The sequence below is a fragment of the Megachile rotundata genome, chromosome 9, assembly GCF_050947335.1.
Source record: "Megachile rotundata isolate GNS110a chromosome 9, iyMegRotu1, whole genome shotgun sequence".
NCBI lineage: Eukaryota > Metazoa > Arthropoda > Insecta > Hymenoptera > Megachilidae > Megachile > Megachile rotundata.
In genome coordinates, this window is record NC_134991.1 from 16,449,332 (window position 1) to 16,462,396 (window position 13,065).

At 29.8% G+C, this 13,065-nt stretch overlaps 5 protein-coding genes across 10 annotated transcripts; 2 read left to right on the forward strand and 3 right to left on the reverse strand.

Annotated features, from left to right (window-relative positions):
- Positions 1–316: 316 nt before the first annotated feature.
- On the reverse strand, positions 317–3,570 carry Socs36E (Suppressor of cytokine signaling at 36E). The gene is made up of 6 exons (XM_003707974.3): positions 3,433–3,570; positions 2,416–3,031; positions 2,018–2,331; positions 1,703–1,942; positions 1,361–1,627; positions 317–1,259 (listed from the first exon to the last, which is right to left on the reverse strand). Exons 2-6 carry the CDS (start codon positions 2,885–2,887, stop codon positions 969–971), a joined length of 1,584 nt encoding a protein of 527 aa, XP_003708022.1. The 5' UTR covers positions 2,888–3,031; positions 3,433–3,570; the 3' UTR covers positions 317–968.
- Positions 3,571–3,761: 191 nt separating this feature from the next.
- On the forward strand, positions 3,762–4,756 carry LOC100883828 (pyroglutamyl-peptidase 1). Its single transcript, XM_003707906.3, has 2 exons — positions 3,762–4,125; positions 4,199–4,756. The coding sequence occupies exons 1-2, from the start codon at positions 3,904–3,906 to the stop codon at positions 4,592–4,594; spliced, it is 618 nt and encodes a 205-aa protein (XP_003707954.2). The 5' UTR covers positions 3,762–3,903; the 3' UTR covers positions 4,595–4,756.
- On the reverse strand, positions 4,715–7,048 carry IntS14 (integrator complex subunit 14). 4 transcript variants are annotated; one of them, XM_012296114.2, is made up of 6 exons: positions 6,492–7,048; positions 6,201–6,420; positions 5,806–5,861; positions 5,487–5,741; positions 5,057–5,386; positions 4,715–4,998 (listed from the first exon to the last, which is right to left on the reverse strand). In XM_012296114.2, exons 1-6 carry the CDS (start codon positions 6,666–6,668, stop codon positions 4,771–4,773), a joined length of 1,266 nt encoding a protein of 421 aa, XP_012151504.1. In that variant the 5' UTR covers positions 6,669–7,048; the 3' UTR covers positions 4,715–4,770. The 4 variants fall into 4 exon arrangements, with proteins under 4 accessions (XP_012151504.1, XP_012151503.1, XP_012151501.1 ...); XM_012296113.2 differs by having other exon boundaries at positions 6,096–6,420; XM_012296111.2 differs by having other exon boundaries at positions 5,806–6,011; positions 6,096–6,420.
- A 300-nt stretch (positions 7,049–7,348) lies between these two features.
- LOC100882788 (lysosomal phospholipase A and acyltransferase) lies at positions 7,349–10,472 on the forward strand. 2 transcript variants are annotated; one of them, XM_003707978.3, is made up of 8 exons: positions 7,349–7,625; positions 7,704–7,846; positions 7,924–8,158; positions 8,247–8,474; positions 8,544–8,715; positions 8,791–8,913; positions 8,989–9,377; positions 9,944–10,472. In XM_003707978.3, exons 1-7 carry the CDS (start codon positions 7,523–7,525, stop codon positions 9,206–9,208), a joined length of 1,224 nt encoding a protein of 407 aa, XP_003708026.1. In that variant the 5' UTR covers positions 7,349–7,522; the 3' UTR covers positions 9,209–9,377; positions 9,944–10,472. The 2 variants fall into 2 exon arrangements, with proteins under 2 accessions (XP_003708026.1, XP_012151511.1); XM_012296121.2 differs by having other exon boundaries at positions 8,989–9,020.
- LOC100882899 (TBC1 domain family member 20) lies at positions 8,915–13,023 on the reverse strand. 2 transcript variants are annotated; one of them, XM_003707979.3, is made up of 6 exons: positions 12,284–13,023; positions 12,095–12,214; positions 11,617–11,860; positions 11,316–11,519; positions 10,997–11,216; positions 8,915–10,926 (listed from the first exon to the last, which is right to left on the reverse strand). In XM_003707979.3, exons 1-6 carry the CDS (start codon positions 12,540–12,542, stop codon positions 10,621–10,623), a joined length of 1,353 nt encoding a protein of 450 aa, XP_003708027.1. In that variant the 5' UTR covers positions 12,543–13,023; the 3' UTR covers positions 8,915–10,620. The 2 variants fall into 2 exon arrangements, with proteins under 2 accessions (XP_003708027.1, XP_012151509.1); XM_012296119.2 differs by having other exon boundaries at positions 12,095–13,023.
- Between the last annotated feature and the right edge of the window lie 42 nt (positions 13,024–13,065).

Consider the following 13,065-nt stretch of genomic DNA (forward strand, 5'->3'; position numbering starts at 1 on the left):
CCTCCCTAAGGTATAAAATAATTACATACACATAAAACAAATTTCATTTTGTTTATTTAATAATGATGAACACGAACACTGATAGTTTCTAAATTGATCATGTTTCATAAGTAGGCACAAAGAGAACGATAAAAATTATATTTTCTAATTATTTTAATTCAACTAGTATACTCAAGATTAGAGTATCAGAATTTTTAACATTTTCAATCTCTTCTAAGCACAAACGTATAAACTAACTTACAATTTTGAACGAATATCGATCAAAATTAAATTACAAGTATCGAAAAATATCGTAAGAAAAATTTAACTACTGAAATATATAAAACTTAATAATACACCATGTATTTCAAGCTGTTATAAAGTATTTACATGTTATTATGTGTAACTCGCTGCACTTGTATGTTTGTGATGTAAATAGTAAGACAAAATGACAGAGTAAAAATATTAACTACCGTTTGAATTATATATACTTGAGTTCCTTTCGTTTTTATATAGAATATGTAAAGTTTACTTGCTAGTATTGCGATTTCTTATTGAATGAAATATGTAAAACAATTTCGATCTTCAACATTATAATACTGTGCATATGAAAGTAGTGGGGTCCAAATTGTTTACTCGTACAATCCTTTATATTAACCTTTACTTTTGAAAATATCGATACTTATCATAGAAATGTGAACATAATCGCAAAGTTGTAATAATTTTTTAAAAAGAAATAATATTTTATCTGAAACTGTAAAATGAAAGAAACAAAGGACGGATAGTATTAGAAAAAGAAAACATTATTTCTTCAATTTTTTAACACTTGCAAACATCTGATACATTTTTTCGTACAAGTATCGATACTCCGTGTAATGATGTTGATCCCTCTACTGTACATATGCCATACGTGACTGCAGTAAAGTAATAGATATGAATGCAAGATGAATAAAGTAATGTAAGTTCTATTGAATATGAATACCAAAGATTCATATTATAGGTAAATATGATATGGATCTTCCATCTGATTGTAAATCATTTTCGGTATCTAATCGCCTAACTCGTACTCTTTGCTTGTAATGATATTCCTTGAGATAGCTTTTAAGCGTCTTTGGCAACTGCAACTTATTTATACCATCGTACGTCGTTCGTGTCGCAATTACCGCACGACATAAATGTTGTAAAGGAAAAGCGAAGTTTCGATGCAATGGTATCGTAAGCATAGGTTCAAAAAACATACCACAAGATGGATCCTTATAGTGTTCTATTAAACCGCATATCTGCAAAAACATGTATCGAATATTCATCAGATTTTCATTTCTTTTTTCATGTTTAGCAAATACAAATATTCTATTGTTTAGAAAAATATTCTGTTTCGTACCGTTTCCGAAGCGTAAACTCCTGGATCGTGTACATCGAAACTAAATTTATGATTCCACTGTTCGATTCGAGCATGCAGAGATCGTCCATACTTTCGAAAGCTAACAGAGAACACAAATTCTTCTTGGGCTGAATCTCGCAACAAGAATGTACCTTCTTGTTTACCTTCTAATAAACGTTCTGCTTCGTATCTATCCATTTTCCCCCAATAGAAGGAACAAGCTGTAATTGATTTAAGATCTGGCACAAGGCAATGTACATAATCGACCTATAAACGCAGGAAAATATTAGATGACAATGACTAATCATGTTTTCAATTTCAAATAAATAACGTTTTATCTACCTGCGTATGTGCTGGCCTTTCAATATTAGGAATTAATGTAAAATCAATTTGTGATAAAGCTGTGAGAGCAGCAGCTTGTATACCAGCATGTGCCTGGAATAGAGCTGCTAAACTGTCTACCGTAATTCCATTTGGATGTACTTGAATTCCTGAAAGGTAATTAGGCTTATATCCAGGAGGAGGCTCAACACCTTCCTCTATTTCTCGAGCACGTTGTAATCGAGCTCTTTCGTCGCAATCCTGTAACAAAATTTATGCAATTATAATATTATACGTTTTATACAAAGTTATGCCTAAACGATAATAAATACATACTTCCATTGGAAATTCCTCTGGATTAAATCTTGAAAGATCGATTACGGGACTGGGAGGAAGTGGTCCAAGCACTGGACTTTGCGGCGCCGATCGGCTATTAAATATAACGCTAGCACCCATAGGGTGTTCATCTGTTCTTCTGTAGCCAGTACACACACAATCTGAGCTATTATTTCCTGGACCAGAAATAATATCCGTGCTTTTAGAATTCTTACTTTTAGCACAATTAAATTTCAATACCCAACTACTTCGTTTCTTTTTTGAAGATAAAACATGGGTACATACTGGACTTTGATCCTTGTTGCGTTGTTTACCTAATATCATTAAATGGTATGTTAGTTGAACTTGCAGTAACCAAAGCTATAAATATAGAAAGATACAAAAAAAAAACATATTACCTTTCCGTTTTCCAAATGATAATGTTTTAGATGATCTCCTTAAAGGAGGATTTACAGGACTATCTTCCGAACTAGTACTAGTATTACTACCTCCAGAACTACTACAACATGCCTCATGTTGCTTGAAATGTATCTCGTTTGTAATGTTTCCATTACTACAAACTTGCTTAGAGTCTTGTGTCTCAACTGGTTGACTATACAAACTTTCAAATCTAGAATTATGATTATCTAGATCTAAATTTAAACGATCGTTGTCCAAATTTCCATCCACCTTATACTCATCTTGTAAAATTAAATTCGAATTTGATGCAGGTACATTTCCATTATTTTCACTGTCGTGTAAATTTTTCGTACCATCCTGATTCATCATTTCTAATTGTACGGAGTGGACAATGTTAGCACACACTTTAGAAAATTGCCTCTTGCTATCCATTCTAAAAAATTCCCTGAGACTAGCGAAATGCTGTCCCATTATTAAATGGATTGCCAGGCATCTTATTGCCTCAAAAGTATTTCATTTGTAATTCTCTTATAAAAGTATTACAAACAACTTTATGTTATACAATATCATCTTATTGTATCACACAAGTCTATTAACCAATGAATTTTTTATCATCTAAAACAAAATATATTCTTCTAAACTCTTAACAGATAAAACATTTGAATTTAAAGGAAAGTCATTAATTACAACTGCAAAATGATTATTAAACATTTAACGAAAAACTAAAAAATAAATTACATCTGTTTAGTAAAATTTTATATACATGTTTGATAGAAACATATTCATATATACATATATATATCCATACATATATTTACTAATAGTATAAAGGTCTCAGAATTTCTTCGAAAAAGTTATTAAAAAATTATTTCATATATTCGTAATGAATACTTCTTAATGGCAGCTATTTGAAACACGTCCAGACAAGTTTTAACAAGATTTCCTTGATTAGTTCAGAGTCCGAATTTTAGACACACGTATCGACAAATACTTTCTGTTTTCATTAAAATACGTACCTCATAGTATAATCGAAATCATACTATAAAATATTATTCTTTTTCAAAACTCTTTTTCAACGATAGTAATCAAACAAGTAAAATTGTCAAAACATGACCCAATGTATCGCCAGCCATTTTTCCTAACTGGTTCTCCCTCGTATTTCATTGGTAAAGCGCAAACTAGATAGTGTTTCATGCATCAAAATAAAAAGTTATGATTGATTTTCAAGTACTAGGATTACTGCTATTAAATCAACTTTATTTTTAGTTTATTTCTAATTAAACAAAAAATGAAATTGTTAAATAAAATGTTGTACATATGTATATACTAAGTAATAGTCGCATTCATTAAACTAACACAACTTTTATCTGACGCATCTGATGCGTTCGCGTAAACATTTTAGGCATTATTGTCAAAGTTTTGTTTACAAAGATTGTTATCATGATAAAACAAATAGTATTATCTTCGTGAAGGAGTAGAGAATTTTAATGATGGAAATTGCTCCGAAAAAAACAGTTTTAATAACTGGATTTGGTCCATTCAATAACCATATTGTCAACGCCAGCTGGGAAGCTGTAAAAGAATTAAATAAACTCTGTGCTATTTCAAAAGAATTAAAAAATGTTGAAGTAATTGTAAAAGAAATTTCAGTTTCGTACGAAGATGTAGCCAATTATGTGCCTAAACTTTGGGAAAAATATAAACCTACAGTAAATTTATTTATTTTTCGTTTAATTAAAAAAATCATGTTATTTTTGACATAAACACTTTCGCTTTTTTCAGCTGGTTTTACATGTTGGTGTATCTAGTAAAGCAAAATGTATAACGATAGAATATTGTGCTCGTAGCTGTGGCTATTTAAGACCAGATATATATGATAAATGTCCGGATGAAAGTAATATCAAATCTAAAATTTTTGAGACTAAAATTAATGTGAACAACATATGCGATACAATTAATCAAAATCCAGATAAAACAGCCTGTAAGGCCTGTATTTCACAGGATGCTGGACAATATTTGTGTGAATATATATTTTACAAATCCTTGCAAATTGATCCTACAAAAACATTATTTCTTCATGTTCCTGATTTTGATCAATATTCTAGCTTGCAAACTGCAAAAGGTTTATATGATATTTTATGTCACATAATCAAAGATATGGAAAGCACAAGGGATTAAGTGTCTTTGTGCAAATGTTATAAGTTAAATAACTTTTTAAAATGATTTATCCATTGTATTTTTAATAAAAAAGGAAAGACAGTTCTATAAAATATAAAAATTATTTTTAATACAGAAATACTCATTGTTTTATGTCAATATATTAATATATATTACACATTGCATTATTGTCTTATTTAAGATCCTCCATGTTGAAACCTTGTACGAGCTGGTGGTATATTATATCTAAGTTCAAGAAATTCAGGTTTCCTTATCATAGAAGCTACATGACCCATTTGAATTGTACAATCAGGGTTCAAATTTGGTGGCAATAATGTACATTCGCGCTCTAAAATACACGCTAATCCTTCCAAAAGTTCTACAAATCCCATTGATGCAGCAGCTCGACGTAATCGATTTACCTCCTATATAAAAATATATCATTTAAAAAAAAGTTTATAGTGTTGCAAATTATGGTCTTACCTTATAGAAATTTTGTGTTTTTTCGGGTAATTTTCTTGCGTGTCTTAAAATTTTCTGAATGTCGGATTGTAATCCAACTTGTCGAATCCAAGAAGGTGCATTCTGAGTGTAACTTCTTTTCTCATTAGGTCTAACTGGGAAACTAACAGCAGCACCTTTAGCTGCATCAACTGGGCCTAAGTTACTAAAGTTTCCTAACCAAGGCACAACATCTAAACCTGGTTCTAACACTGTCAACATCAAGTTTGATTTCTTTTTTGTGTCTGCCCATGAGTATATAAAACCATACCATTCATTATTTAACAAACAGAGTGCTACCATATTTTCAACCTGTAGAAAATAATTTTTGAACCAGTTAACTGGAGAACTTAGTTTTAAAAATCAATCATACAATGTGTATAATTAAAAATAAAATTAAATAAAATATCACCTTCAAAGCTCCATGTAATAACACACAAAAAGAGGGTACTTTTCCTTCATCTCCATTTTCATCTGTGTCTGAATCTTCTTCTAAAGATATTCCTTGCATGCTTGAACTCTTCTCTGTAGCTAATGGTAGAACCAGATGTCTAGATATAGCACTAGGACTACCAACATCTGCTACTGATATAAATCCACAAATTTCTATTGTTTTTGATATCATTAAGCCAGATACCAATTCAAAATCTGTTTTTTTAGTATAGGGCTAAAATAATGTATCTTGTGATTAATATGAAATAATTAATATTTTGTCATATTACATTGTTTACCATAGGTGCTGGTGACAAAAGGACACGAGATCCTAAATTTCCACACTTCAGATATCCTTGAAAAGAAACATAATTAGTTTCTGCCAATTTTTGAAAACAATTTGTGACTGAATGTTTTGAAAGAGGTGTATCAGGTACAAGTACTACACTATCCCCACCAGCCAGTTCAACTAATCTTTGATAAAGGGGCAAACCAATATGTAAACCTGCATCTAACAAAGTATTGACATTTATAAACTAATAAGAAAATTCCTTAATATTATATATGCTTATTTATCACATATTCATACCTTGTTGTGGTGCAATACATACAATACTTAATTTTCCTGGATAAGGGAACGGCAATGGAAATGGATTTACATCTCTTGTTAAATTTAAGGAGTTCAAAGAATCACCTAAAGACATTGGTCCAACTCCAGGATTACCATCAGTAATTAAAACCACTTGACATGCTGTAGTATTACCCCACTCTGCCATAATAACATTATTAACACCATGAAGAGCAGTTTCTATACAAGTTTTATCACATTCTTCAATGTTTTGTAATTTTGAACGTATGCTATCATAATCACGAGTAAACGGACAAATAACTTCATACAATGATGAAAAAACGACCTAAAATATGAAGAAACTATTATAATTACCAGAAGACAATAAAACAATATTTGTTAGCTCAAAGCATTTACCAAAGCCACAAATTCCAGTTTTGAATTAACTTGTAAATAATGTAATAATGCATTTATTCCATGAACAGCTAAATGATGTCTTGTTAATTGTTCATTCTGATTATTTTCGTTAGATCCATTGTTTAATATCGGACGTCTCATTGACAGAGACACATCCAACGCTATAACCGTTGGCATTTTTATTTAAGAAAAAATAAAAACTTTAATTCTGTTAACATGTGCACGGTTTTTTAACAAATTTTTTTCCTATTTCTTGATTGAAAATGAAAGAATAACAAGAATATAAAAATGTTAGGTTATAAACACTGTTTATATTACAAATACTTTCTTCCGAAATAAATTCGTGAACATTTTTCAATTCCTATATGTCAGTCAACTAATGTAGATATTTAAGAAATGTTACATAAAAATTTATTTAGATATAACTGATATTCAGTCACAGTGCAGAACATGTGTACATCCATACTTGTTACAAAGATTCTATATTGTAGTGGAATCATTTTGTTTGTATCCACGTACGCTTTCTAACATTGGAAATAATTCTTTGATTAGATAAATGGAAATATTGTAAAATTCATGATTTATATATAAAAAATTAAAAATTAAAATTTGTTAAATACATTATCTTGCAAAATAAATCTGTATATATAATCGAATATTTTGATAAGATAAATTGTTATTCATCCGATATTTGGTGATCTTATATTGTGACATTTGTTTCACACGAATAGAGTATCTATGTATGTACTTATATACATATTTATGTATATATGCAAAATGTTTTGTAAACGTAATTGTCCTTATTGTCAATTTTCAAATATGTGCGTCATCAGCTGATTGCGCACTTCACAATGATAACGATTGGAGGAATAAATCTTTGGCGCAATATTTAGGTTTATTCACCATATACACTTCTGTAATCGGTGCAACAACTATTCTTAGTTCTGAGGTTAATTATAAAATTGTGAATTTAAGTGCATAGTTTCAATGAAATTAAAAGTTTAGTCAAAAGTGCATTTGATGTGCATACAATGCGTTTATACTTCATTATTTATACGATCATTCTTTCGTATTGTATTTTATGTGTAACTTCAAAGCATTTTAGAAACAAACAGATATCTCCTGTCATATTTGGTAATTATTTCTTATTTTAAGTAACTTTATATAAAATTATTTTGAACGTTGAATGCTAATTAGTTATTATGCTAAAAGTTCCAGGAGATGGAGGTAGTCAGGTCGAAGCAAAACTTAATAAAACAAAGGCTGTACATTATTTGTGCGAAAAAGTTTCCAATGAATATTTTAACATCTGGTTGAACTTAGAATTACTTGTTCCAGTAGTTATAGATTGTTGGGTAAATATGTTTTTATGCTTTATGCATAAAATCATAATTCACAATAAATTAATAAAGCAGTACATCAATTGTTTCAGATTGATAATATGAAATTGATTTATAACAATGTTACAAGAACAACAAGAAACCAAGATGGTGTTGATATTCGTATACCAGGTTGGGGCGATCCATTTGTCGTTGAATATTTAGATCCAAGTAAAGCTTCTCCTGGTGCTTACTTTAAAGATATTGGTAATATGTTAGTTAATGACCTCAATTATGTTAGGAACTATTCAATACGAGGAGCACCATATGATTTTAGAAAAGGACCTAGTATGTATATATTGACATACTTCTTAATACATTGCATACTGGTATTATTTGTGGTTAATTTCGGTCTTACAACAAAAACTTCTTTTAGATGAAAATGAAGAATTTTTTATTAAATTGAAAGAACTAGTTGAAGAGACATATAATATGAATAAACAAACTCCAGTAACATTACTAGCACATAGTATGGGTGGACCAATGACACTTATTTTTCTGCAGCGCCAAAGTCAAGGGTGGAAAGACAAGTACATAAATTGTTTAATTACACTTTCAGCTGTTTGGGGTGGCAGTGTTAAAGCACTTAAAGTATTTGCTATTGGTAAATGTAGATATTATATGTGTGCCACATAAATTAAAACATATATTTCTAATTAGTTTGTTGTTACAGGAGATGATTTGGGTGCATATCTTTTGCGTCAAACTGTTCTTAAAGACGAACAAATATCTAGTCCCAGTTTAGGGTGGTTATTGCCATCAAAATTATTTTGGAAGGAAACTGAAATATTAGTACAAACAGAGCAAAAGAATTATACTTTATCTACGTTGCGAGATTATTTAATGTATGACATAGTGCATGCAATACATATTGTTTTGTAATCAGTAATTATATTTCATTAATTTTTTAAATTTTGCAGAGATATAAATGTACCAAATGGCTGGGAATTTAGGAAGGATAATGAAAAATATCAGTTAGATTTTAGGGCTCCAGGAGTTGAAGTTCATTGTTTATATGGAACTAAATTAAATACAGTACAAAAGTATATTAATTAAATTTTTATTAAATGGTTGAAAATTTTACATTTCATTTTTAATGTTAAACATATTCTTTTCAGGCTATACTACAAACCTGGTACATCAATAGAAGGTACTCCACAATTAATACCTGGCGATGGTGATGGTACCGTAAATTTAAGAAGTTTAGAAGGTTGCAAACATTGGCAGGGGCAGCAGAAACAAAAAATTTATTCTCAACCTTTTCCTGGTGTAGATCATATGAATATTCTTAGAAATATTAATGTTTTAAATTACATCAAAACAATTTTAGAAGTATAATATCATTATTTAGACGAGTATGAATTGTTTTGTTTTTAACACAATTATTTAATCGAAATTTGAGAAGGACAAATATAATTTTATAATCAGTATATTTCATTTTAATAAGTTGTAGCTAAAAATAATATTCTACTAATTGTGTGTACATATATACAGTCTTTTATATGAAGTAAGTTTGAATGATCACATTCTAATGATATTCTTATAGGTTTTTTTTATTAGTACAAAAGTATATACGTTTGTAATCACAAACAAACAAAATTAGTACTTATTTTATACTTGGAAGTTCGTCACTTTTTTAAAATTTTTATACATATTTTATTTGGTATAGCGATAAATAATCTTATAAACAATCATTTTTGTTCTCTACAATAGCATATACATATATGTATAATGTATTAAATTCTGTTAGCATATTTTTCTTACTTTAGTATCTCAGGTACAAATTTATTAAACATATCATTTAATTTCTGTTTGTAATATAATTAGATTTATTGAAAATTATTTCGATAAAAATGAATGAGAAATATATAAATGTGAATAGGAATAAATGAAACTAAAAAATTATATTTTTTTTATTAATGGTCTCTATTCCATTGTTGCGAGTTATTTTTTTTTTGCAAATTGGAATAAACATATCATTTAAGTGAGACATGGGCACGGATATTCTCTTTAAGTTTATTGATGTCGGATTTGTTGAATGCTATAATTTATTCTATTAGTACCATTTTGTAGGTCGCAAGAAAGAGGAAGCATTGAAGAGACGGACGTTCCAAAGGGGATGTTCATGATACGACGATGTGAAGTACGAAAAATAAACAACAGAATACGAAAGGCATAAAGCATAATAAAATAGGACTATGTGCTTTCAAAAAACTGAAAAGTGAAAAGTAGTTTCACTTCTAACATCTATTTACGCTGGTCGTCAAACTCGGGTGCATCAAACACCGCTCTCACTGAATTTATTATTTACTACCCATGTCTGACCTAAGCTTATGCAATAATTTATCATACTTTAATTTTTTTTTCGTATTTCAAAATATGCATACTGCGGAAATATCGTTTTTCATAAATGTATACATTTTTCACTCTTCCATAAATTTTTGTTTGCATTCCAAACACTGTAAACATATGTGCACAGAAGCTTGATGTTGGTCTTTAAAGAACACAGCATAAAGGCAGCACAGGAATGCTCAAAATACTCCTTGTTATACATTCAAAAACAGATTCATTCAGTCATTATTCAATAAAATTTTCAACAATATTTGATCACATGCTTACATTTTTACACCCTTTTATTTTACTCGTGTGTCCAACAATTTCGATTATTACGATAATAGCATATGAATAAAATAAACATCTGTTTGAAGGACACACGGATGAATCTATTTTTTATATAAGTTCATTTAATGTCAGTTAAGACCAGATGAAGATCTTAAAAAAGCATACAATCCTAAGGCCAAAATCGTTACTACCGTGATCGTTTTATAACTTCTAATGCGATACGGTATTCTCGGAGTTGATCGTACAATTCGAAGTTGACGCTGCCTTTCTCTCTCTTGACGACTTGCTTCCGCCTTCGCTTTCCATTCTTGTTCTTTTCGTTTCCTTTTTCGATCGTATTCTATAACATCGTTACTTATAGATTCGGGAGGATATTGACGGTATAGAACTTTTGCTTCGACTAGAAGCGTTTCAAAAGGCAAATCATCTGGTAACTACAAACGAGTGTAATTCATAGAATCAAGTATAACTTTATTCTTAAAATAAAGAAAAAGCAATACTCACAGTACACAAAACTTTATGCGTATGACCCATATCAGGTGTAGTATTAAAAATTTCTGTTGCTCTATATGCTACAATCACAGTACTTAGGTAAAGTGGCATTAATGGAGGACTACCAAGAAAATAATCAAATAATCTATGTAACAATTTTCTATTTTCTGCATATTTGTGCGCATACCATGTTGTATATTCAGCCAATGCAAAATGCGGAAATAATTCTACGCTAAAATACATATAGGATAGAATATAAAATAGTTTTAATAACCATTATATGCATTTCTTTTGTAAACTTTTGAATAGGTATATACTTTATTATACTAACTTTTCCAAGTGTTCTAACAAAGTAGGATGCACTCTCTCTAAAAGCGCAAATATGTAAAATAATTCTTGATTTACTTTTTCCATTGTTTTCTCCATAAATCTTTCGAGGAACTCCAATGAAATACTTTCAAGTACATTTAAGCCTTTTTCTAAGCCCATGACAAGTAAAACAGTTGCTGCTATATCATTATATCCCTGGTAATAACTAAGCACATATTATTTTATTTTGTATTATTTATATATATGGAGCTACTACATCAAATATAACAGCAAGAATTTAAAAAGAAATACTTTGTACTAACTTTAACATAGAATGTTTATGAAGAACCCAACACATTATTTGTGTTAATTGTTCATGAAAATGATCTATTTCATCTTGTGTTGCATTTTCAGAAATGTGACTTCTACTACGTGCTACATCCTTTAATATTTGTTGATATACTTCATTTGGTATATGATCATGTATAGTTTCTAATTCATCCACAGAAAGTTTACTCTCTTCCGAAAGCCTTAATAGTTTTGGCCATAAAACCCTTCGTATATCATCTATAGATCGTCTTTATGTTTTCAAGATTTAATTATAAGATATAAAATTATTTTCAATAAGGAACCTACAATTTTATGTTTTATTATTTCAATATTCAGTTTTATTATTATTTCAAATAAACACACATAACATAATTTTTTTTTAAATTAGTATTTAAGAACACTTAATTACATTATATTGTCTACATAGAGGTTCCTTGTTGATAATAATCTATTATTATATTAATAAAATACCATGAACAAAACCCTCACTGCTGCAACCCAATAATTTGAGTTCTCCTAATGTCAAGTTCGGATTAGCAACACTTCCTCGAATAACGCTTATCTTCATCCGATCCCTATTTGTCAATGTCTCTGTATCACCAAAATCATGTTCTAATAAATTGCTATCGTCATCACGATTTAACACTCCGTTTTGTTTACCTGATAAATTACAGTCCGCGATATCAGGTATTTGTGGTATAATATTATCGTACCATGCCTTCGTAGAATCAGATATTCTTACAAGAGGAACGTTATGTTCGAAATTCGAAGTTTTGTCTTCTTCCGATAAAAGATTTACTGCCTCAGTCACATTTCTTCTCCTAACTTTCAGGTTATGCTCTTCCGTAGGAACTGACATTTCCATGGCCTTTCTTGAGATATTAGAATCCAGAGATATTTCGTCTTCTTCGGGTTCCATCTTATTTGATATAATGAATTCATACCAAAATTTTCTTGAAATGTTTCATAATACGAAAAATTTATAAAGAGCTTCTGAAACTTTTGACAAAATGACAAACTGTCACAAATGACACGCATCGATCACTGTTGCACACTCACAAGAACCTACTTATCAATCGGAATTGAACAAATGTTAATGTGACTGCCGACAGTCTAGCTAGCAGAGTCACTGACGTGGCCTAATATATATAATACATATATATTTCCCTCACTTTCGCGCTGTTTTCCACTAATTCTCAACACATTCGCAAAACTGGGAAATGATTAGTGGTCAAATCATTTCCCAAAATAGATCTTTATTAATGCGATATTATTGATTTTTACTTCTAAAGAAAACATTCAACAAAATTTTGTTAAATCAACAAAAGATTCTTCAAAAATTTATCTTTGATTATAGGATAAAAATTGTATTATATCAGGGACTATGTATAAAACAGACTTATTATCTTGTAGGACTTTGTGTCCAACGAACTGAAATACCG